Source organism: Ahaetulla prasina, chromosome 3 (genome assembly GCF_028640845.1).
Source record: "Ahaetulla prasina isolate Xishuangbanna chromosome 3, ASM2864084v1, whole genome shotgun sequence".
NCBI classification, from domain to species: Eukaryota; Metazoa; Chordata; class Lepidosauria; order Squamata; family Colubridae; genus Ahaetulla; species Ahaetulla prasina.
Genome location: NC_080541.1, coordinates 124,915,919 through 124,939,684, shown reverse-complemented (window position 1 = coordinate 124,939,684; position 23,766 = coordinate 124,915,919). Strand labels below are relative to the sequence as shown.

The window sequence follows — 23,766 nt, the reverse complement described above, 5'->3', positions numbered from 1 at the left end:
TTTATATTGAGGAATGCTTATGAGAGAAAGATAAATGTGCCAGGCTGGGAATCAGATATTGCATTCCTCTAGACCAAATCGTCACAGCGGCGTCACATGATGTATCGGGACATTTTCCCCCTTCACTAAACTGGGCGGGGCCAGCACGTGATACAAGCGGCCCGCGGGCTGTGATTTTGACACCCGTGCTCTAGTTCTTGAGAGAGAGGGGATTGACATTCATCTATCAGGATATTCTAATGGTTACTGAGAGCTCTGATCTCTGGTGACCAGTTATAAAACACTCTTTTTGTGGTTGGGCCAGAGAAACATGGTGCAGATGCTTCTGTTGTACTGTCCTCCTAGATAAACAGTGTCATCAAGGTTGATAGTTGATGTATGTAGCTTTCTGCTACTCGGTAATTTCAACCTTCAGTAACTACTGAGGTGGCTTCATCTCAGTACCCCTGGATTTTACAATCAACAACATGACAAACATGGCCCTGTCACCCGTGGTCACAGGCCTGACATTCAACATAGTAGTGAAAAAAGGAACAATTATTCCTTTGTAATGGACATTTCAGGTCTTGGTGACTGTGTGAATATCTGCACAGAGAGGCAAGGCCAGTTCTAGTGGTCCACTTCAAGTATCTGATCAGTTTAGTTCCAGAGGATACATGTGGAATTTCCCAGTAATTTGGAGAGTAATTCTGTCAGTAATCTCATTGATCTCTGCAATATGGAGACAGTGGAGACCTCCATAGAAATAGAATAGAAATCTTACAGATCAGTATTTAGTCTACTGTATTCTTAATTTTTAGGAAGCCATTGAAAACTAGTTCCAGTGAGTATTTGGGATAGCACTGTGTGCTTTAATGAGTGAGGATGTCTCTAATGTAAATAGGGAATGTGGTGACCAATTTGATATTTGGCTATTGCTACAGTATCATTTTATTGATACCTTTGGTGGACAGTCTTTTATTGATTTTAATGATACTATTCAAAGTATTGCAGTACGCTTCTTAGAGATTCATGGTAAAAGCAATTAAAAATCACTTAAAATAAATAGACACCTGCATCCCCTTTGTGGTTTTAAAAATTAAAGATAGAAGCAGACCAGAAATAAATGTAGCTCTTTTAAAATTTGACCAATTTTATTATCTTGACCCAGGAAATCAGGGGGAAAAATAAGTTGAAGGAACTTAAACTTATTCTCTTCTTTTTTCCAGGATGATGAAGGTCAAACAGCATTGCATTATGGTAAGTGATACATTACCATATTTACTATTAATCTGGTATAATCATGCATTTTGAATACCTAAAGAGAAGAGAGGGAAGGAGGGAGGGTGGGAGAGAAAGAGGGATGCAACAGGAGCAAATGTTCATTCAGAAATTATCAATAAATGATCCAAAAGGAAAAAATTAGTTTTCTGTACAATAATTTTTAACCTTAAGCCTTTAGTAATGTTGCAACATTATCTCAATGAGAATAATAATCTTTAAGATACAACATTCTGGAAATTACATCTCTAATTGTCAAATTAATTAGTATTTCCATAAATATTTGGAAAATTACCACTGATCATACACATATGATAATGTAAACTTCAGTCTTTTTCAAGCCCTCAGAAGTTAAATAACTTTAGTAGATTGCTGCTACAATCCAACAATCCAGAGTTAAATATTTATCTACAATTGGTAATTTTCATTCAATTTTTCAATAAAGCCATGTTTATAAAGAGAGATAGAAATATATATTTAAAGGGGAATAGCGAGGAGTTTTTCCATACCTTGTTTGTTTGTTTGCAATTTGTGATTCAAAAACTTTCAATAGAAAAAATATTCTAATAATTGGAGAATACTATATTTCTGTGAATCTTATGCAATTAAGTTGTTTGTTGCTTATTAATCAGTACAAGAAAATGAAGTATTATAATTTCAGACTTGTGTCTTTCTATATCTATATTTTCTGCTTTGTCATTTTGGCCAGGATCTGACCAATTCTAGTACCCTGTTTCCCCCAAAATAAGACATCCCCTGATAATAAGCCCAATCAGGCTTTTGAGCACATGGCAATATGGCCAAGCGCTTATTTCAGGGTGTAAAAAAAATATAAGACAGGGTCTCATTTTCAGGGAAACACAGTAGCACTAATCAAATATTATGTGTACTCTGCTGGTATCATATTACTTCAATAAACCATTCATACTTACTTAAAGTATGAGCTCTCCTCTGATAATATTTTACTTAGGTATAAATTGGACTGCATAAAATTATTAGTAATTATAATATCAACTTGAGTACATAGGCACCACATTTACCCTTCAGGAATCAATTTTGCCACAAGCTATACAATAAACGAAGGATTTAATGATAACCCTTGGAGTAAAAACAGAATCGGAGTTTATCCATCTTTTTATGAAGGCATTTGGCCTGACAGCTGTCCTTGCCTCAGCAGCTCTGATGATTACAGAAAGTGCCAAACTGTATCCTTAAATGAGTTATAAATCCTGGTTCATTCTGATTAAACACAGGTCAGAGTCATTAGGAGGTTAAATGAAGGACAGCTCCCAAGTATGTTACCCTCAGATGTGCTGCCAAGAGCGCCTCACCCTCCTCAGCCAAATATCTTTTGGCTATTAGTGCCCCAGTCATTTGTGGTCAGCTCTGGCCCGTCTCTTAAAATACCAGGATATGCATGGTCTCCCTTATGGATGGCCTGTTCGCTTTATATTCCCTTTTTAAGACTCACCCCGCCCCCTCCTGCATGTGCACGCTTCTTCCCTGCAGGGAATGCTCCGATGATTGCCTCTCTGAGTCCCAAAGGAAATCAGGGTTTCTCCTTGGACTTGAAATCACATGACTTTGGAGTGGGCTGGCTTGCTCGATTCGCCTGGGGATTTTTTTTCACTGTTAAAATGCCATCTGCTCTGGTTTTTGCACAGTGGCAAGGCAGTCAGAGGGAATACCAGTGAGGAAATAAATAATAAAAAATGAAATCCATCATGAAGACCCTGAGGATTAATGGACTTGGAAGGCAAACTGTGCTGAATGGAAATTCATCTTCACCTATGCCCATGTCAGGACTGCCTTGCTAGTGTTTGACAAATAGAGGTTCCCCGGGCATGCTGTAAATTCAACAACTGTTGTAATCTCCAGGGATGACTTCACTGTATTTAGAAGTGGGCTGATATCCTCCTGGGCTGCCCATTGCAGAGGCAACACATTGTGTCATGGAAGACTTCCTCCCCAGAAATGCCAAGTGCCTTGCCAAATGGCAGTCCTTAGTATCAAGTCATCCATCTGCAGAAGATCCCCAGTGTAAATGTAAACAGGCTATTTTCAAGTAAAACAGCATCTGGCTCCATTCTGCTTACTGCAGAGGCTTCTGTTGAAAGATAATAACAATCAGAAACTAGATTCTTTCCTGATTCAAGTATGCCATTGACCTACAGCACTACTGATTTAAAGATTGCCCTCACTGATTAATCAGTTAAGTCCCTTCAGATACATAAATACGTATCAAATAAAAATGCAAAGACATGAATGGTACCTCTGTAAAGATTGTATCATTTTTAAAGGGACACAGTTATAAGATAAACTCTGCTAAATAATTTCATGAATAGTAAATGCTGTGCATTTCCAGGGAAGCAGGGGCAAACTAAAGACAGCTCTGCAAGAATTGGACTGAGCCAGTGAATAAATTGACTCCCTAAATTCCTCTCTAAATGAAGGACAGGACTTGGGATCGCCTACAGGGATCCATATGGATGCTGCCAATGACCAGACTTTAAAACAATGTTTTTTGCTGGATTTCAGAACTCTGGAAGCTGGGAGAGTCAGCTTTGAGTAAAAGTCCACAGGAGCCATCAAAGGGACACTGGGTTCGCCCACTTCCTTTCTTAATTACTTTTACTATAAATGGCTTGTAAATTGCTTTTTGGATGCTAGGAACCTTCAGAAAGACAAGTTGCTCATTGGTTGATCTTCCTTCAAGTGGAAAACGTTCTACATAAGTTTAAAAACTAATTTCGCTGCAGGTTGAAGGAAAATCAACCTCAAAAACCTACAAATGAAACCACCTGAGGTTTTAAGGGAACACAAATAGCAAACCAGAAGAGTGACTTGGATGTATGGATTTTAACTAAAAAAAATGACTTGAACAATTTTCTTACTTCAGATTTACAAAAAAGATATGTTATACTTATGAAAGAATTTATAAGAAAAGATAAAAAGAGAAAAGAAGATGATTCTTCCCATGGACAAACAATGACTTAAATCAAAATTGTAATAATACCCTACCACTTCTTCCAAAAGGAAACAATGCTAATGTGTCTCCACTTTCATCTGTTTTAAAAGTGCATATATTTCTATTTGTCTATTACTATGAAGTATGTCCTTTGGGAACCTGAGATACAGTTCTTCCAGTAGATTCTCATTTTACCTTTGATGTTGAATTCTCCATATCTAAGAAGCTTGGAAATATTCTGTTCAGTGTAGAGCAGCTTTCTTCCATCAGGTATTGTGGATGCATCAGGAGTAAAAGTCTCAATACAGTAACTATGGCCAAGAGTCTTTCCCCTCATTTTACTTATTTATTTCCCCAGTAGCTATGCTAACATTAAATTAAGTAGCACTGAATTGTAAGTAAGGGTAACAATTAAGAACAGAAAGCACCCACGCCTAACTCAGCTGCTGAACCATTTTGTATGTCTTAAATAAAATGTCTTTGCTTAGCAACATAAAAACAGAGATGAAGCTAACCACATTTTCTTTGTTAAGCAGTTCCCAAACCTGGAAAAAACTACCAGGAAAGCCTACTCTAGTGTTTTACAAAGCATGCTTCAGTGATGATGAACTCAAAAGAAGGGCCTCTCCCAAAGACTTCAAAGCTAACTAGACAAGTTCATGAGAAGCTTTTGTACAGCTTACTTTCAAGTGCTGAAAGGGTTAGTCAAAACCAATCCTTTAAAACAGGGGTCTCCAACCTTGGCAACTTTAAGTCTTGTGGACTTCAACTCCCAGAAGCTAGATGAGGAATTCTGGTAATTGAAGTCCACAAATCTTAAAGTTGCCAAGGTTGGAGACCCCTGTTTTAAAATGTGCTAAAAACCATTCGTTTTAAGAGTTACAGGGTACCTTTTATAAGTAATTATTAATTAATAATAAATGTGGCCATAACACCGTCAACTGACTAATTTCTCAAATAATTTTCAAAAGGACGCTGGGGAGTGTTCCTATGAGGAAATACACATTACAGGGAGCCCACACTTGAGCCTTCTGAGACATTAAACAATATATGAAAATCAGCTACCCCAAATAGTGGCACATCGGAGTTGTTACTGCTATGAATAGCAATGTTGCTTTCCTGTTATTTTACTTTCTGTGTTATTACTTCTAGGTCTACTTTTACCTAGAGCTGTGATGGCAAACCTATGGCACACGTGTCACAGGTGGCACACGGAGCCATATCTGTGGGCACATGAGCATGAGCTGATTTTCAGGTCTTCTGGGCCCACTGGAAGTCAGAAAACAGGATGTTCCCAGCCTCCAGAGGGCCTCCGGGGGGGAGTGGGGAAGGCCATTTTCGCTCTCCCTAGTCTCCTAGAAAGCCTCTGGAGCTTGGGGAGGGTGAAAAATGGGCCTTCTGGTCCACCTGGAAGTTGGGAAATGGGCCGTTTTCGGCCTCCAGAGGGCCTCTGGGGGGTTGGGGAAGGCCATTTTTGGCCCCCCCAGGCTCCTAGAAAGTCTCTGGAGCCTGGGGAGAGCAAAAAATGGGGCTACAGGCCCACTGCACCATCACGTGCCAAAAGTGGAGGGAGCACAGGGGGACACGGTGCATAAGGGGGGGGCACATTGAATTATGGGTGTGGCCATGCACGCGTATGACACACACACACCCCGGCTGGGGGTTGGCAAAAAGGTTACCCATCACTTACCTAGATCCTTTAGAAATAGAATAGCATAGAAGCCAATTTTGTTAAAATAAGAGCATGGTGTGCTTTGCTAACATTAGAAAAACATCTTATAGATGTTTCCAGTGCCTTATACATGTTTCCAAAGTGTACATGTGCTATGTCAATCATTCCTATTCTGTATGCTGGGACTTTTTAGTATACTGCCAAAGGGACTTTTAATGCCATAACAAATTCCTTATAAAATTTTCTTTTGACCCCAGAAAATAGGCTATTTGTATCTTAGTATGGTTCTGTGCACTGGCCATGCCTTTGTTGCTTCATATTATGGATAAGTAATGTTACAGTGGGGCATAGAACACAATTTGTGGCAAGAGGTTGAAATAAGTCATCTAGAGTGGTCACAGAGTCTTCTGCACTTTTCACCATTTGTATAAGAGAGGGTGCTTCAGCCTGTGTAGCTGTTGTCCTTTGCCATCACTTCCTCTTTGTCCCTCTCGGCTTCAAAGATTTTCCTTTCCTTTTCCTTTTCCCCTTTTCTTTCTCTTTTCCTCCCCTACCCAAGTTACCTTCATGTGCTAGAAGTGGACAAACTGCATATGTTGTGGCTCCCACCCCCGAACCTGGCCCCATGCCCGAAAGTGCCTTGGAGCCGGGCCTGCTGCCAGAAAGTGACTCGGAGCCGGGCCTGCTGCCAGAAAGTGACTTGGACAGTGAGGGGGAAGGGCCGTCAGGACTTACCTCGGAAGCACCGGTCTCCCTGGCTCAGCTCCAGGAGCCAGAAGCAGGCCAGGTGGAAGAACTAATGAGGCTTCCATCTCCTGACTCTTCCCCCCCCCCTCAGGCCATGCCTGCAGACCCAGCTGACAGCAATCAGGCGTGGTTGAATCCTAGGTTTTGTACGCAGGAGAGAAGGGAACAACAGAAGCGGGAGGGACAGGCCTAGAAAGTGCTGAGTCATGGAGCCACATCCCACAGGATATAAAAGGCATCAAGAGCTGGTGTGTCTCTTTGTATCAGGCAAATCCACTGATTGACTAGAGCTGAAGGTTGTTACTCACCAGCATCTTGGCAGCTAACGAGGGCTCTTGGCAGACGCTGATTCTTTTGCTGCCAGAGCTGATAAGAGCCGGCTAATTAAGCCATCATTCGGACGGAGGCGAAGAGGACAGAACAGTATATAGTTTCCTGGTCCTTCATTTGTATTTGCAACCAGCCCACTTACACAAAAGTCCCAAGCTTCTTAAGAGGCTTCTAATAGGCAGCTTCAGTCCTATCATCTTGACAATAACTCCGTAGCTTATGCTATCACATAGCAAAATGTATGAAAAGAGACCTGACTGTTAAAGAAAACTACTGTAAATTCCCCAATGATTTATATTTTTCCCATCCAAGATGACAGATAGAAAATAAAAATCAGTTCCATATTGGCATCAGTGCACTATCTTGGGTATAAGGTTAACAAAAAACTCAGATTGCAGGAACATAGAAAGCTAGATTTATTTATTTTTTGTCATTTTTTTTTGTCATCAGGGGGAGCGGGATGACCCGTTGCAGGGACGTGCTGAGGAGTTTAACGGTTATCTATACGATAAAATCGTTCAGCTTCGGGATGGGTTGGACCAAGATTGCGGTGATGCGGGTGAGATGCTCGAGGGTGGTCTTGGCGATATTGTTTGGGATGAGTTTGACCCTGTGGCTCCTGAGGACATGGACAGGTTGCTGGGTAGGCTGAATGCCACCACATGTTTACTGGACCCGTGCCCCTCCTGGCTGGTGCTGGCCACTCGGGAGGTCACACGAGGCTGGCTCCAGGCGATTACGACCGCTTCTTTGGTGGAGGGTGTCTTCCCGGCCGCCTTGAAAGAGGCGGTGGTGAGGCCCTCCTCAAGAAGCCTTCCTGACCCGCTGTTTTAGGTAACTATCGTCCGGTCTCCAACCTTCGCTGCGGCGAAGGTTGTAGAGAGTATGGTGGCATATCAGTTTCCTTGCACCTGGATGAAACTGTCTATCTAGACCTGCTCCAGTCCGGTTTCCGCCCGGTTACAGCACGGAGACGGCTTTGGTCGCGTTGGTGGATGATCTCTGAGGCCAGGATAGGGGTTGCTCCTCTGCCCTGGTCCTATTAGACCTCTCAGCGGCTTTCGATACCATCGACCATGGTATCCTGCTGCGCGGTTGGAGGGATTGGGAGTGGAGGCACCGCTTATCGGTGGTTCTCCTCCTATCTCTCCGACCGGTCGCAGTCGGTGTTGACAGGGGGCAGAGGTCGACCCGAGGCGCCTCACTTGTGGGTGCCGCAGGGGTCGATTCTCTCGCCTCCTGTTTAACATCTACATGAAGCCGCTGGGTGAGATCATCAGTGGTTTCGTGTGAAGTATCAGCTGTATGCGGATGACACCCAGCTGTGCCACACCGGACCACCCCAACGGTTATCAAGTGCTGTCCCGTGTCTGGAGGCCGACGGGTCTGGATGGGGAGAAACAGGCTCAAGCTCAATCCCGCCAAGACAGAGTGGTTGTGGATGCCGCATCCCGCGGCTGACCATCGGTGGCGAGTCATTGGCCCCGATGGAAAGGGTCCGCAACTTAGGCGCCCTCCTGGATGAACGGCTGTCTCTAGAAGACCATTTGACGGCCGCTCCAGGAGAGCGTTCTACCAGGTTCGCCTGGTACGCCAGTTGCGCCTTTCTGGACCGGGATGCCCTATGCACGGTCACCACGCACTCGTGACGCCTCGCCTGGATTACTGCAATGCTCTCACATGGGGCTCCCTTGAAGGGCATCCGAGGCTGCAGTTAGTCCAGAATGCGCTGCGCTGGTGATAGATGGAGCCTCGTGGCTCCCGTGATAACACCCATCCTGCGCAGACTGCACTGGCTACCTGTGGCCTTCCGGTGCGCTCAAGGTCTTGGTGACCACCTTTAAAGCGCCCATGGCATTGGGCCGGGTTACTTACGGGACCGCCTACTGCTACCGAATACCTCTCACCGACCTGGCGCCTCACAGAGAGGGTCTCCTCAGGGTGCCGCCAGCGAGGCAATGTCGCCTGGCGACGCCCAGGAAGGGCCTTCTGTGGGGCTCCCACCCTTTGGAACGAACTTCCCCCCGGACTCCGCCAGCTTCCGGACCTTCGGACCTTCCGCCGCGGGCTTAAAACATACTTATTTAATTGTGCAGGACTGAGCTAGGTTTTAAATTCATGGGTTTTAATTGGGTTTTATTTGTATATTTTAATTAACGGGCTTTAAAATAAGTTTCTTAATTGTTTTTATTCTGTATTTATATGTTTTTAAATGCCTGTGAACCGCCCTGAGTCCTTCGGGAGATAGGGCGGTATATAAATATGATTAAAAAAAAAAAAAAAATTTAGTTAACAATACAAGGGTTTAATAATCTTCAACTGAACTGTTGTCCTGTTTTAATTAAACATTTGCTTCTCCCCAAAGTGTCAGCTTAGGAAAGATATTTTCTCAAGATACTTTATAATTACTACAGCTAATTGCAAAGGGAAATACACCATTAATGTGTTGACTTGCAATATAATTAAAAACATAATTTAGTGTTCAGCTGAGAGATACCTTGAAAATACAGGTCCCATTGGAACTTCAGTTACAAAGTTTTTTAGGAGAAATCCTGTAACCACATCTGATGCATCTGAGTTGCATTGGATACATACAGGAATTTTTATTTGGTGTATTTGTTTCCATTATTAAGAAGCAAAAGAGTGCTAAAATTGCTGTTTTTAATAAATTTCAGCAACTGAAGTTAAATATACTGTTTGAAAAATAATAAAGTATTAAACTAAAGACAAATCATATTGAGGTGGCTTGTTAGTTTTCTGCTGTTCTCTCCACTGCAGTTGTCTCCCCAAAGAATCATTTAAACGAAAGAAAAATAACCATCTTCTCTTCTCCTTGCAACTAACTATGAGCCTCAAAATGGGTGTACTGTGAAGTACCACATTTTGCTCAATTTGACCCAACTTTATCCCTTCCTATTGCATTAGCTTCATATCAGGGAAACTTGAGACAATAAATGGATGTTAGGCTACTAAATGCCCTACACCAACACCTTCAATCAGTCTTTTATTTCATGGACTAATCAAGTCACTGGCAAGTGATTATATTCTTCACAATTCCACAAACATTTACAAGTGACCTATTCAGAAAAAATAGTTCAGTATCCATATTTGGAAACGAAATTGATTACAGCACGGAGACGGCTTTGGTCGCGGTGGATGATCTCTGAGGCCAGGATAGGGGTTGCTCCTCTGCCCTGGTCCTATTAGACCTCTCAGCGGCTTTCGATACCATCGACCATGGTATCCTGCTGCGCGGTTGGAGGGATTGGGAGTGGAGGCACCGCTTATCGGTGGTTCTCCTCCTATCTCTCCGACCGGTCGCAGTCGGTGTTGACAGGGGGCAGAGGTCGACCCGAGGCGCCTCACTTGTGGGTGCCGCAGGGTCGATTCTCTCGCCTCCTGTTTAACATCTACATGAAGCCGCTGGGTGAGATCATCAGTGGTTTCGTGTGAAGTATCAGCTGTATGCGGATGACACCCAGCTGTATTTTTCACACCGACCACCCCAACGGTTATCAAGTGCTGTCCCGTGTCTGGAGGCCGACGGGTCTGGATGGGGAGAAACAGGCTCAAGCTCAATCCCGCCAAGACAGAGTGGTTGTGGATGCCGCATCCCGGTACAGTCAGCTTAATCCGCTGACCATCGGTGGCGAGTCATTGGCCCCGATGGAAAGGGTCCGCAACTTAGGCGCCCTCCTGGATGAACGGCTGTCTCTAGAAGACCATTTGACGGCCGCTCCAGGAGAGCGTTTCTACCAGGTTCGCCTGGTACGCCAGTTGCGCCTTTCTGGACCGGGATGCCCTATGCACGGTCACCACGCACTCGTGACGCCTCGCCTGGATTACTGCAATGCTCTCACATGGGGCTCCCTTGAAGGGCATCCGAGGCTGCAGTTAGTCCAGAATGCGGCTGCGCTGGTGATAGATGGAGCCTCGTGGCTCCCGTGATAACACCCATCCCGCGCAGACTGCACTGGCTACCTGTGGCCTTCCGGTGCGCTCAAGGTCTTGGTGACCACCTTTAAAGCGCCCATGGCATTGGGCCGGGTTACTTACGGGACCGCCTACTGCTACCGAATACCTCTCACCGACCTGCGCCTCACAGAGAGGGTCTCCTCAGGGTGCCGCCAGCGAGGCAATGTCGCCTGGCGACGCCCAGGAAGGGCCTTCTGTGGGGCTCCCACCCTTGGAACGAACTTCCCCCGGACTCCGCCAGCTTCCGGACCTTCGGACCTTCCGCCGCGGGCTTAAAACATACTTATTTAATTGTGCAGGACTGAGCTAGGTTTTAAATTCATGGGTTTTAATTGGGTTTTATTTGTATATTTTAATTAACGGGCTTTAAAATAAGTTTCTTAATTGTTTTTATTCTGTATTTATATGTTTTTAAATGCCTGTGAACCGCCCTGAGTCCTTCGGGAGATAGGGCGGTATATAAATATGATTAAAAAAAAAAAAAAAATTTAGTTAACAATACAAGGGTTTAAATAATCTTCAACTGAACTGTTGTCCTGTTTTAATTAAACATTTGCTTCTCCCCAAAGTGTCAGCTTAGGAAAGATATTTTCTCAAGATACTTTATAATTACTACAGCTAATTGCAAAGGGAAATACACCATTAATGTGTTGACTTGCAATATAATTAAAAACATAATTTAGTGTTCAGCTGAGAGATACCTTGAAAATACAGGTCCCATTGGAACTTCAGTTACAAAGTTTTTTAGGAGAAATCCTGTAACCACATCTGATGCATCTGAGTTGCATTGGATACATACAGGAATTTTTATTTGGTGTATTTGTTTCCATTATTAAGAAGCAAAAGAGTGCTAAAATTGCTGTTTTTAATAAATTTCAGCAACTGAAGTTAAATATACTGTTTGAAAAATAATAAAGTATTAAACTAAAGACAAATCATATTGAGGTGGCTTGTTAGTTTTCTGCTGTTCTCTCCACTGCAGTTGTCTCCCCAAAGAATCATTTAAACGAAAGAAAAATAACCATCTTCTCTTCTCCTTGCAACTAACTATGAGCCTCAAAATGGGTGTACTGTGAAGTACCACATTTTGCTCAATTTGACCCAACTTTATCCCTTCCTATTGCATTAGCTTCATATCAGGGAAACTTGAGACAATAAATGGATGTTAGGCTACTAAATGCCCTACACCAACACCTTCAATCAGTCTTTTATTTCATGGACTAATCAAGTCACTGGCAAGTGATTATATTCTTCACAATTCCACAAACATTTACAAGTGACCTATTCAGAAAAAATAGTTCAGTATCCATATTTGGAAACGAAATTGATTCAGCTGGAGGGTAGGGGAAGCAAGGTTGCTCTTAAATTCTTAGGACAATTTGTACATAACTGAGTTTAAATGGTGACAGCATTGGATTAGAAGCCAACTTTTACGTCACAGCTTGAAAAGAAAAACAGCTTAAAAAAATCAGCATCTGGTTGGTGCAAGATATAGCATGTTTGCTTTCCCTAACAATGTTTTTTCCATCCTAAAATGTCTTCCTTGCAATTTGTCTTTTTGTAAGATCGAACCTTTAAAAAAAATTGTAAATGATCTGGTAAAATAATTCCATCTTTAAGATTGCCGAAAAGTCAGGAAATGCCAAGCCCAAGGTTACAGGGTCTCATGTTCTCTCCAAAAGGTTACGATTTGAATTTAATATCCTGCATCTCTTCTACTCTCCTCTGCTTCATTTCAGCAAGATATGTTTTCTTGACTATCCCTGAAGAAATTTTACTGTACTATCTATCACTTATATTAGAGCTGCTGCCATGTTCTGCTTCTCGGCTTTTCCTCTTCCAAGACTTTTCCTTTCTAGCAATAAATCAAAGTCAAGAAACTGAAACGGTGGCTCTTTGTACATCATATATATTGGTGTCGGTACCTGCTTAACACAGAACGTTGAGCTAAAAGTTTATATCAGAAACTCCACATTTGCCCTGTTGCACTTATCTAAGTGCCCATAGTTCCCACTATTTACCCAAGTCGTTTTTTTGCCACTTCAGTAGCAACATCTCTCAGTTCATCCTTCAGTAACTGAGAATATATTTTTGTTCATTTATTTGCTGTTAACCTTGTTTAGATCATTTCCTTTTTTCCTTTGTTGTTTTACAACTTTTATTTTGATTGGTTTTATTGGTGTTTTCCTCTTGCGTCCTGTGTCTTTGAGAGATCCAGCTTCCGGCAGTAAACTCACTCCACTCAGTGCCTCATTTATTATGGGGAAGGTCACAAAGTGAGTACATCCTTAGTTGCCAAAAACTTTACATAATTTAGGTGACAGAAATTGTTCCATGCCTTCTCAATCTTTAGCAAGCTTATTCACTATAGCAGTTGTACTCTTTCACTATCATGCTTGTGAAGGCAGCTCCATATCAGTGGATGAGACGTTTGCATTATTCTCAATACATTTTTTATATCTGGATAGTGAATAACTATCTTTAGATTATCTTGCATATATTCTTTTGTTCTCCAATAACACTGTAACCATCTCTAAGCTTCCATCTTTTTCCATGTTTATCAATACATCTCTTGGCTAATAACTGCCACATAACAGCACTTCATTATCAAAAATTTGTATTTCCATTTTATATTCTGTTTTGTACATGTATTTTGCCTGACTTTTCCCAGAATTATTTGTCAGTGGAGTCCTTGATGCTCTCTGAGCATGATTGTTTGCTTGCAGATGTTTCACTACCAACTAGGTAACATCATCAGAATCTATTAAGTTTGGATTTGCTCCCATTTATGTTTAATCCTGAGTTACATATATTCTCTTCCACTGATTTGTCAGTTCCAGAAACTAGCATAAATGTTGGGAGCCAATTCTTAAGGGCAAGCACAATAAGTTAGGGAAGAGACTTTCCATCAAAATCTTTTAGCTCTAGAATAGGCCAATCTATTCAAATATAACATTCATATGTATGAACATAACAAATAAAATCTTCAAATACCAAAGACACAGGTAAGCAAAGTGTATATTGAGAGAGAGCAGTTTTTTAGCCTGCTCGAATCCACAAACTGGGAGCCATATACTGTACACATACCAGTAGAGAAAAATCATACAATTAATAGTAGCCCTGCCATAAACATTACTTAAAAGCACAGTAGAAGAGAATTGTTTCAATGTCCTTTTCAAGACCCTACCCTATAGAAGAACATCCCCCCAGAAATCCAGATGGCCCTGATGCTTTTGGCCTTTTGTGAAGCATTAAAGACCTGCATGTTCCTTCAGTCATTTAGGCCAGGTGGTTAAACCAACCCTGCTGGTGGATTTGTTTATTTTGGTTTCACTGATCGAAAATGCAATGTTTCTATACCTGGGAATATTCTTCCTCTTCCTCCTCCCTCCTATTACTATTATTATTTTGGATTAATGTTTAATGTGTATATTATGTTGCTGAATTTTTGGTTTCACTCCTGTGTGCACTGCTAAGAAGCACTGTTTTGAGTTGGGCATCTGTATAGATTGTTTAAATAAATAAACAAATAAAATGCTAAGAGGAAGGGACCCAATGCTCAAGGGGTTGGAAAGTATGAGGGCCACAATAGAAAAGGTTTGTCCCCCTAACTCTAACCCTAGACTCACACTGGAGTGGAGACCTCACCAGGTCTTCTGACAATGTTCTTCAGAAATGGGCAGATTTAACCTTGGTGAGGTAATCCCTGATGTGATGCAATGCAGTGCCATTTTGTTTTTGACTTTATAGGGAATAACCAAGTTGAATGCTATCTTAGTGTAGTTGTAGAATGTGGAATGCCAATCTTTGAGGAGAATTTATCTTTCTTATAGTAGCTTCCTTGTTCTGTTTGGCTGTTAGATTGTTGCATCTGTAGTTTTGATATGGTTCATTCAGCAGATGCAAACCGTTGATTCTGACTTGTTTCCATTTTGTTCTTGTTTCCCCTCTAGCTTCTACCTGTGAATTTTCTGATATTGTGGAACTGTTGCTTCAATCTGGAGCCGACCCTACTCTTCGGGACATGGAAGGGTACTTGCCTGAGGAGGTGACAGACTGTAGAGTAATCACCTCTATGCTCCAGGAACACACAGCTGGCAAAGCTTAACTGAAAGGCCAAGGAAGTGAAGCCCAAGGCTTTCAGAATGGAACAAAAACTGTAATAAATCCATCCTTCTCCTATTGCATAGTCTGCACAATGCATAAGGATTGGAATTTGTTGAATGAAAGTGCTTGGTATTGATACGTATTTGGAAAACCAAAAAGAAAGTAGTGGACTGTGAATCACACAGCATAGCCTACTATCTACGATGTGAAAAATAACCTCGGCCATAGTTTGTGACTTGCTATTTGCTTAATAGTTCCCCCCAGTTTTCCCCCCCAGTCTTAAAACCAATTAAAAGGATATATTGGATTTCTGCTATCGTGTCAGATGTAGCTGTAAGAGATGTTCAGTTGGGTAGGATTGCACGCTACAAGCCTGATACAGCACAAGTCTTACTTCACCAGCACAGGAGTTTCATCATGTATGGAGGCTACAGAGAAAAAAAAGGAACCGTATTGAAGTCCTGTGTGTTCCTTCTTGAGAATAAGCCCTAATTAGACACACGAATAGTGTTGAACTTTCTTTCCCAAGTGGATTTAAGGACTAGCTTCTTATTTGCTTCATGCAACTTCTAGGAAAGGAAGATCCAACTGGGGGAAAGGAAGATATGAGCCAGTTTATCAAACCTTTTTTTTTTTCAAACTCCCACATTAGTGACAGTGTTATTATTTATATTTTTTTGAACTCAGAATTAGAAGTACTGTGTTTCTCTAAGACCTAAAAATAAGGGCGGTGGGCATTTTTTCCTTGATCCTAAACTGATTCTTAAACCAGTTAGCTAAGTAGTTGCTGTGTTGTTAAACTATGAGGACTGATAGGCATGTTAATTGTGTATATCTCTCTGTTTCTGGTATAAAAATACTTTCCTGCATGATATGAGATATAAAAAAATGTTCCTGGAATGTTTCTCTTTTTTCATCTGCCATTAAACCAAACTAGTTATATAAAAAGTATTGTGTTTATATTGGATACTACAAAATCTTATCCTGATTTTTTTAACCCTGTAGATATAACTAAAACATTTTTAGAAGAAATATCAACATAAATGGCTAAAACTTCATGGACAGAAAGGAAGAAAAGTATTATAATCCCTAAGGTTGTTAAGTCTGCCTCAGAAGAAATGTGCATTCTCAGAATGACTGGATCCAATTCCTGGCTATGTCCTGCTTACTCACTTTCTAGTGGGAGCCCTCTGTGTGTTTCACATTAAGCTAGGTGCAGCTCATATTAAACTTTTCAGTTTGATTTTGAGAGCCATTCCATTAGCATTTTCATCCATTGAGATCTCCGTCCACCCTCAATAATTCTTTTTTTTTTTTTGCTTTTATTATTTCAAGTTATTTTTATCATAATTCTCACCATATTTTCCCCATTGAAGAATAGTCATGTTCTTGTCCTTTTCCTTCAAGCAGTCTGGCCTCTATAGACTCCATTTTCAAAGTGCCAATGTTACAAAACTAAAAATTGGAATCACATGAACACAATCTAGGTTTTCCTGCCCTGAGGAAGATCATTCAATAGACCTATGTTGGATTTTTATTTTTATTTTCATGAAATCTTCCTACTGCAGGCTGACCTCACTCAGTATGGAGTTTTTCCTCCTGGAACAAGAGATGTAGTTTGTATCTATTGATTGGCAGGTTGCCTAATGTTATATATTCATAGTTGCCCTATCATCTTTTTATTCACTGCAATATAAATAGCTCCATATACTAATTTTATGTTTTATCGTTTGGTTCTGCCATGGCCCCTTAAGAGTTCGTTTTTTAATGCATAGCATCTTTTATTATGCTCTTTCATCTCCATTATTTACTTCTGTTACCTGGTTGACAGATTCAAAGATATGCCTTCCTCTTCTGAACTTTCTTGCCATATCTTTCTCCTACGAACTGGACTTCTCCATCAGTTATGAAAGTCTTCTGTTCTTCCCACATAAGTTACCTAATTATTGGGGCAGTGGTTATCATCCCAAAGGAAACTTTCTTCTTTCCAATGCACACTGTGGATGCTTCAGGATATCATGCACAAGATGCCCCCAGGAAAAGAAAGAATCTTTGATATCCTGTCATTGTTGAGCTGCATGGAAGTCCCAACTTTGCTCATTTTCAGCTACACCTTACAAGCATGGTTCATCACATTTGAACCTGATCCTCAAGGTTCAAATGTCAGAAAATCCATCAGTCATTCTTGCATCAAGGAGCCTCTTCAGTAGTGGCAGGTTACAAATAATCTCACTGAAGGTCAATTCTTCAGGTTTTGGTCACTAACACAATTCATCGGTGAGACAGTTATGTTTTCATTTCTGGTTCTTTTTCATCTGACACTTTTGCTCATAGTTGACTCATTGCAGCATATCAGTAAGCTAAAGTTCCCGGAATTTGGGGAATTTGACAATCGGTGTTTTTTTGAGGCAAAGCATTCAGATGATATTAAACAATGATTTTTGTACTACATTGGCCATATGGTTCAAGGTTGATAATGGCACTGATAGGCCTTACATTCCATATTACCCTAGTAACATGGATTGCATCCTTCAGCTATGGCTCTAATCATATATCAATGGTTGTCTCGAAATTGAATTCCTCCTGCCACATGTATATCTTGGGGTCTTTACCTCAGCAGTAGGTGCAGGATAAATTCCATATATATATAATGCTTGAAACAGACATCTACAGTATCTTTTTACTAATTCCCTTTCTGATTGGAGATCTTGGAAAGATCAAAAGGATTCAGCCAATTATATCCTCATCGCACCATGATGACCTTGATAGTCACGATTCATTCCTCCCTTGTGTCATTTTAAGCCTTATTAAGCAATTCCCAATCTCCTCTCCTTCCATCATAGACAGCTATACTTCCAGAATCACATTTCCTTCCACTTACAGTCTGGAGAATTCCATTCTGCCTTAACAAAGTAAAAGAGGTCTTTTCAGAAACCACCCACAATGGCTTCTCGTGAAGTTAAAGGGTGTAAATTGTATGAGGAAAAACGAAGAATATTCTTCTGCAATGTCATCATATTTTACCCTTATATTTAACTACGTATACCTTGGCACTTTTTCCCATAAGCTTATAGCTTACATAAATATCTACTTCTATTTTTCAACATGTGGTACCTCCCACCCTAGTAAGGTGTTCTGTCAAAGGACTGGTTTTTCTCTGTTCCCCGATATACCTGCTGATTCCATCCTCTGTCTTGTCCATTTTCTCTGGCTTAATTCCAGAGCCTTTTTTGCCCACAGTTACTGTCCTTATTCACCTCTTATTGTGAAAGATGTTACTAGCAGTAGCTGTGACTTTGGCTCACCAACAGGGAGACTTGTGTGTCTAGCACAGATATTCTTCCTGTCTCTTAACTTTGACAGATCACCTTTCTCTCAAGGTTGGAAAAGCAATTACCTTCCACTTGGATAAAAGGGCATTATTCCAAAGAGACCAGTATCTACGGTGCAATTTCTATCCCCAACACTTTTCCAAACGAATTTTAGCAAACATCCAAGTTTTTCTTGGAAGTGTCCAAGCAGGTTGCCTATTTCAACCCCACACCTATTTTATGACAATGGTAACAGCTGTTTGCAGCTTGCTAATTACTTTACCAGGAATGTGCCTGTAAGTTAAAGGTAACCCTTGACTTCACCACTGTAATTGAACCTGAAATTACGATTGTAGATGGCATCACAGGACCAGTCCCAATTTTTTGACAATTTTTGTGGCAATTGTTAAGGAAAGCCATGGGTCATAGAGCGAATCAATTTTTCCCAATGGGCATTTTTTTCTGGAGACTGAAGATAAATGCAAGAAGCCAGCAAAAATGTTGCAAATCGTGGTCACGTGATGGTGGGATGCTGCAAACATCAATCAAAGTAAGCCAAGTGCCAAGCCCCACATGACTGGGGAGAGAGGGAGTGCAGCTTTTGTGACTTCGTAAGTAGTTTTTGAGGGCCTATCACAACTGAATTGTCATTAAGGGACCGGTCATAAATCAAGGACTACCTGATATGGATTCTGCCTTGCAATTTCATGCGATACATGAACTGGAACTTTGCTTTCGGAGAGGTGCAGAGGTTGGGCTATTTAGGCGTGTTCTGAGTGTACCTTTCCTCCTCTTACACAGCCACATTAGCCTTTTATTATTCCTTATAACTCAAGAGTGAAGAATTTTTAGTTGCTGCACTTTTTTCCTCATTATTTTTAGCTGCCAAAGCTCACAATAGTGAGAGTGACACTGTAATATGCCAATGGGGGAGAGGGGAGCGGCTGCTGTGGCCAGAGATTTTTCCTATTTTTCTTAATCCCTGTGGGAAGCTTGGAGGTAAATCAGTCATATTGTTATTCGATATTTTGCTAATCAATTTCAATAGTGCAATCTTGAGAGGGCATATGAGCTACATTTGATTTTTTTTTTTAAAGTAAGCAAAGTATTATCAGAGTTCTGGAAATAAAGATGAGTACAAATAGCAAAAAAATCAAATTTTTGTTTTCTAATAACTGAAGTCCTATGAAAAACTTTTGCCACTTTATAGGGGTTTGAGTTTAAATCCGATAAAAGGGGGCTGGATACTTGTTTGAAAGAGGATTTGTAAGTTAATGTCACAAGTCTCCAGAAATAGTACATGACAGCAGATCCAGAAAAGCATGTTTATAGGTGTTTATCCTATGGGACATCAGCATGCAGGTAGTTCTCGAGTTACAAGAGTTCGTTTAGTGACTGTTTGAAGTTACAACAGCACAGAAAAAAGCGACTTTTGACTGTTTTTCACACTTAGACCATTGCTGCATCCCCATGGCCACTTGATGAAAATTCAGATGCTTGGCAACTGACTCATATTTGACGATGGTTTTTGTGTCCCAGGGTCATGTGATCACCTTTTGTGACCTCCTGACAAGCAAGGCCAATGGGGAAGCTAGACTTAATAGCGGCAGTGCTTAACCATTGCGGCAATAAAGATTGTAAAATGGGGCAAACAATTAACAAATGTCTCACTTAGATACAGAAATTTTGGGCTCCATTGTGGTCTAAGCCAAGGACTACTAATATTTATCTTGGGTGATTGGAGAATCTGGCATTTGAATGCCGGGCATTTATTATTTTATTTATTTATTAAATGTTCATGCAGTCCATTTCCCCTACAAGATAACTCTGGGCAGCTTGAAACTGCATGCAAGGGCCACAGACCCACATATTTCCTACAGCTGGTGGGTTCTCCTATTTGCCAAACCAAATTAATTGGGATATGGAGAGAGAGAGACAGCACCTCAGGATGGAAGAAAAGCAATGAAAAATGAAAGATCAGAAGGGGGGGGAATAGAAATAAGGAGAAGAGAGCAGCATAACACTTAGAGGAAAATCTTTAGGAAAACATTCAGCAGAAATCTGTGGAAAACAATAGAGAAGCGAAAAGTAGAAAGGAAACCTTTCTGCAGCAACTGTTTCTTATTGTCCAGCATCCCTGCCTTTTTCTGTTCCTTTTCCTGGGGTGACTTTTCTTTATCCTGTACAAGGATTTTAATGTATTCAATATCCACTTCTGCTCTTCCTAGTCCAGGTGTCTGCAACCCGTGGCTTCAGAGCCGCATGCAGCTCTTTCGTCCCACTGCTGTGGCTCCCTGAACCCACCACTGTCTGGACCGTAGCTGGCCTGAGGGAGATGAGAGAGAGACACACACACAGACAGAGAGAGATACCTGTTTCACACAGAAAACACTGGGAGCCACAAAACCTGGGTAGGCGTGGCTAGGGGTGTGTCATGTGACTGGTGGAACTGAGTGACATCGAGTTGGCCACACGCACCCAGGTTTTGTGGCTCCCGGTGTTTCCTTTTCTGTGGGAAACGGGTCCAAATGGCTCTGAGTGTTTAAGGTTGCAGACCACTGTCCTAGCCAAGGAATAGGGATATTCTAAGTAAGCTAAATCTAAATGTCTAACCATTCTGACTTATGCCCCACAGATCATCAAAATACAACTCTTGCTATTCCAGACTACTTTTTAAAACTAATTTTTCCTTCAAACAGAAAAATATATAGTAACAAAGTTCAATGCCTTATCCTCAAAGCTGCTGGAAAGATAGCCTATCAATCGTCCTGTCAGAGTTTGTTGCAGAAATTAATTCCAGAAAGCACACACAGGCAGACTGATGCAGCAGGATTCATTAACTTCTTTATATACATGAAGATAAATGTACACTACCAATATAGAATTATTCCAACGTAGCAGTTACAAGCAAAACAGAAGGCAGGAGAGAACAGTTAATTTCATTTCAGCAGAGCAGACTAGTTCAGACACTGGTTTCAGTTTCGTTTCTCAGCACAGACTCAGAAGCTGCAGACTAAGACGCGCCCTGGCTCCAGTCTGTCTCAGCTCCCAATTGGCTGATTTAATTGCTATGCCTATTCATTGGCTGACCTTGTTATCATGTTTCTGCCAGTTCAAGAATAATATGACACATCCCTTGTCTGGATGGACACTGCAAATATAAGATATAAATGTAGCCCATGGTTCTAGCTATTGCGCTGCCTACTGTACCAGGACTAGTGATCAGCTTTGCTGTTCCCTTTCCTTATAGGGGATGGACCATGTCTGAGGCTATGTAGATTTTACTATCATACATCTCCAATGAAATCTTTAAGAACATTGTTTTGTTTTTTTTGTGTTGTTTTTTTTTGCAAAATTTTTATTTTTCCATAATAATTCCCACAATTTGACCAGTGTACAATACAATCACTTATCCAACAATCAGTCCTATACTCAAATTATACTCAATCAGGGCTGCTCGACTGCCACTCCCCCCTTTAATCCTTTCTTCCCTTCTCATCCTTCTTAAACTTCCCCCACCACCTTCTCCTCGCTTTCCTACTTCCCCTCCTCTTTCCCACTTCTCACTACCATCCTTTCTAACCCTCTATCTTCTCCTTCTTCTCCTCCTCCTATCTTTTCTTCTCCCTCCCTTCTTTCCTCCCTACCCACCTGCCTACCTACTTTCTTCCTTCTTTACTCCTCTTTCCTTACCCTTTCCCTTCGGGAGTGTTTGCCGAGCAGTCCCGACATTACACCATTCCAACTTGTTTAATTCTACCATTATTCCTGTACAATGGCAACCAATCAATTTATAGTCTTCCCCTTTCCCCCCTCCTTCCCCCGAGACTTCCCAGAACAGAATACAGGGTATTGTAACTAACAAACATAACCTAAAATATAACATAAAACATATTCCATTTCACACCATCACACTATCAATTCCCTTCTTTCTTAAACTAATACATAATAATTCCTAACTTCACTCAAAAACTAATTGATATTTTTTAATCTGATACTTATTTTGAATATAATCAATCCACTTCCTCCATTCCAATATATATTTTTCTTCCATTCCAAAATATATTTTTCTTTAAGAACATTGTTAAATTCTCTCTGGAAATATTTTAAGGTTGATAATGTTGCTATAGGATTGATTTTCAAGCTAGGGGTTGGAAGGGTGAGGTAAAAAGAGCAAATGATGTTAGTAACAGGTTTAAAAAACAGCTTAAAGCATCTGAATAAACTTTACATTGAGCCTTCATGGTCCTATAAGTGGAACCTTAAGTCTGTAGTTTGCTCAATGTTTTGGGGAGATGCCAGGCTGGCCCATTTTCCTTTTGGGATACCTGGGATTTTCTCCCACACCTGTTCTGGAAAGAATGGATGCTATATAATTGCATTTTCCCTTCCTAGTCTTTTTAAAAGGTTATATACCGTATATACTCGAGTATAAGCCGAGTTTTTCAGCACGTTTTTTGTGCTGAAAAACGTCCCCTCGGCTTATACTCGAGTATATACGGCTTATACTCGAGTTTTTTTTTTTCTTCTTTTTTTCACATTATACCGGATGGTGCAAACTTGGCGGGCTTTTGCATTAGCGCGGGGAAGCCCTGCCGGTGCAGTGAGAGGGCAGGGCGGGGGAGCCGCCAGCCTTCTCGGCTGAGGGAGGTTTCCCGACCCGGTAGCTGCCTCATTTCCCACCCTCGGCTTATACTCGAGTCCCCAGTTTACCCCAGTTTTTTGGGGTAAAATTGGGGACCTCGGCTTATACTCGGATCGGCTTATATTCAAGTATATACGGTAATTGATACCCTTCTTCCCTTCTTCTGTTTCACCACTGAAAGGAAACAATATTTTTTAGAGATAGTATTGCGTCATGCAGAAATGGGCTTTTAACACTTACTCACCTCTGCAATTCAGTCGACTGTTAGTTGAGTGTTCAGTTCCATATTCATTTCATCTTTCATTCCCACCAGCTGAAAATGTTCGGGCTGTTTTCTCATCTCAAGAATGCTAATGCCAAATGTTTGCTATACAACTGGGCCATTGTGCAATTTGTGTTTTTGGTGCAGAGCAATATGAAAGGGATATTAAAAGATACGAGCGCTGCTGCACGGCTGGCAGCTGCTTTTATTGCTGTACTGTGGCCATCAGTCATCTGGGTTGGTCTTACATTACGGACGGTTTGGCAAAAATGCCAAAGTAGGACAGTCACCTTTTTGTGATCCCTGAGACGTATACCTGCCACCTTGTCCAGAAGCCAGGTTGCATTTTTTATTTTTATTTTTTTGGTTTATTTTGTGCTGAAGGTTATCCTTCCCGGCATTTTGTATTTTTTCAAGTGGTGTGCTGTCTGATGGACATCTTGTGCATTAAAAAGCACTTGCAAAACAACACATGCTTGATGAGTGCGT

The 23,766-nt window shown here is 41.3% G+C and overlaps 1 protein-coding gene across 2 annotated transcripts in view; it reads left to right on the top strand.

The window, feature by feature from the left end:
- ACBD6 (acyl-CoA binding domain containing 6) overlaps positions 1 to 16,021 on the top strand; it is a 152,821-nt gene extending 136,800 nt beyond the window's left edge. The window contains exons 8-9 of one of the 2 annotated variants that reach the window (XM_058174887.1): positions 1,209 to 1,239; positions 14,906 to 16,021. In XM_058174887.1, the coding sequence (XP_058030870.1) occupies positions 1,209 to 1,239; positions 14,906 to 15,004 (130 nt within the window). In that variant the 3' untranslated portion in view covers positions 15,005 to 16,021. The remainder of the gene's footprint in view (positions 1 to 1,208; positions 1,240 to 14,905) is intronic. The other variant, XM_058174885.1, reaches the window with a different exon arrangement.
- The last annotated feature ends 7,745 nt before the right edge of the window (positions 16,022 to 23,766 follow it).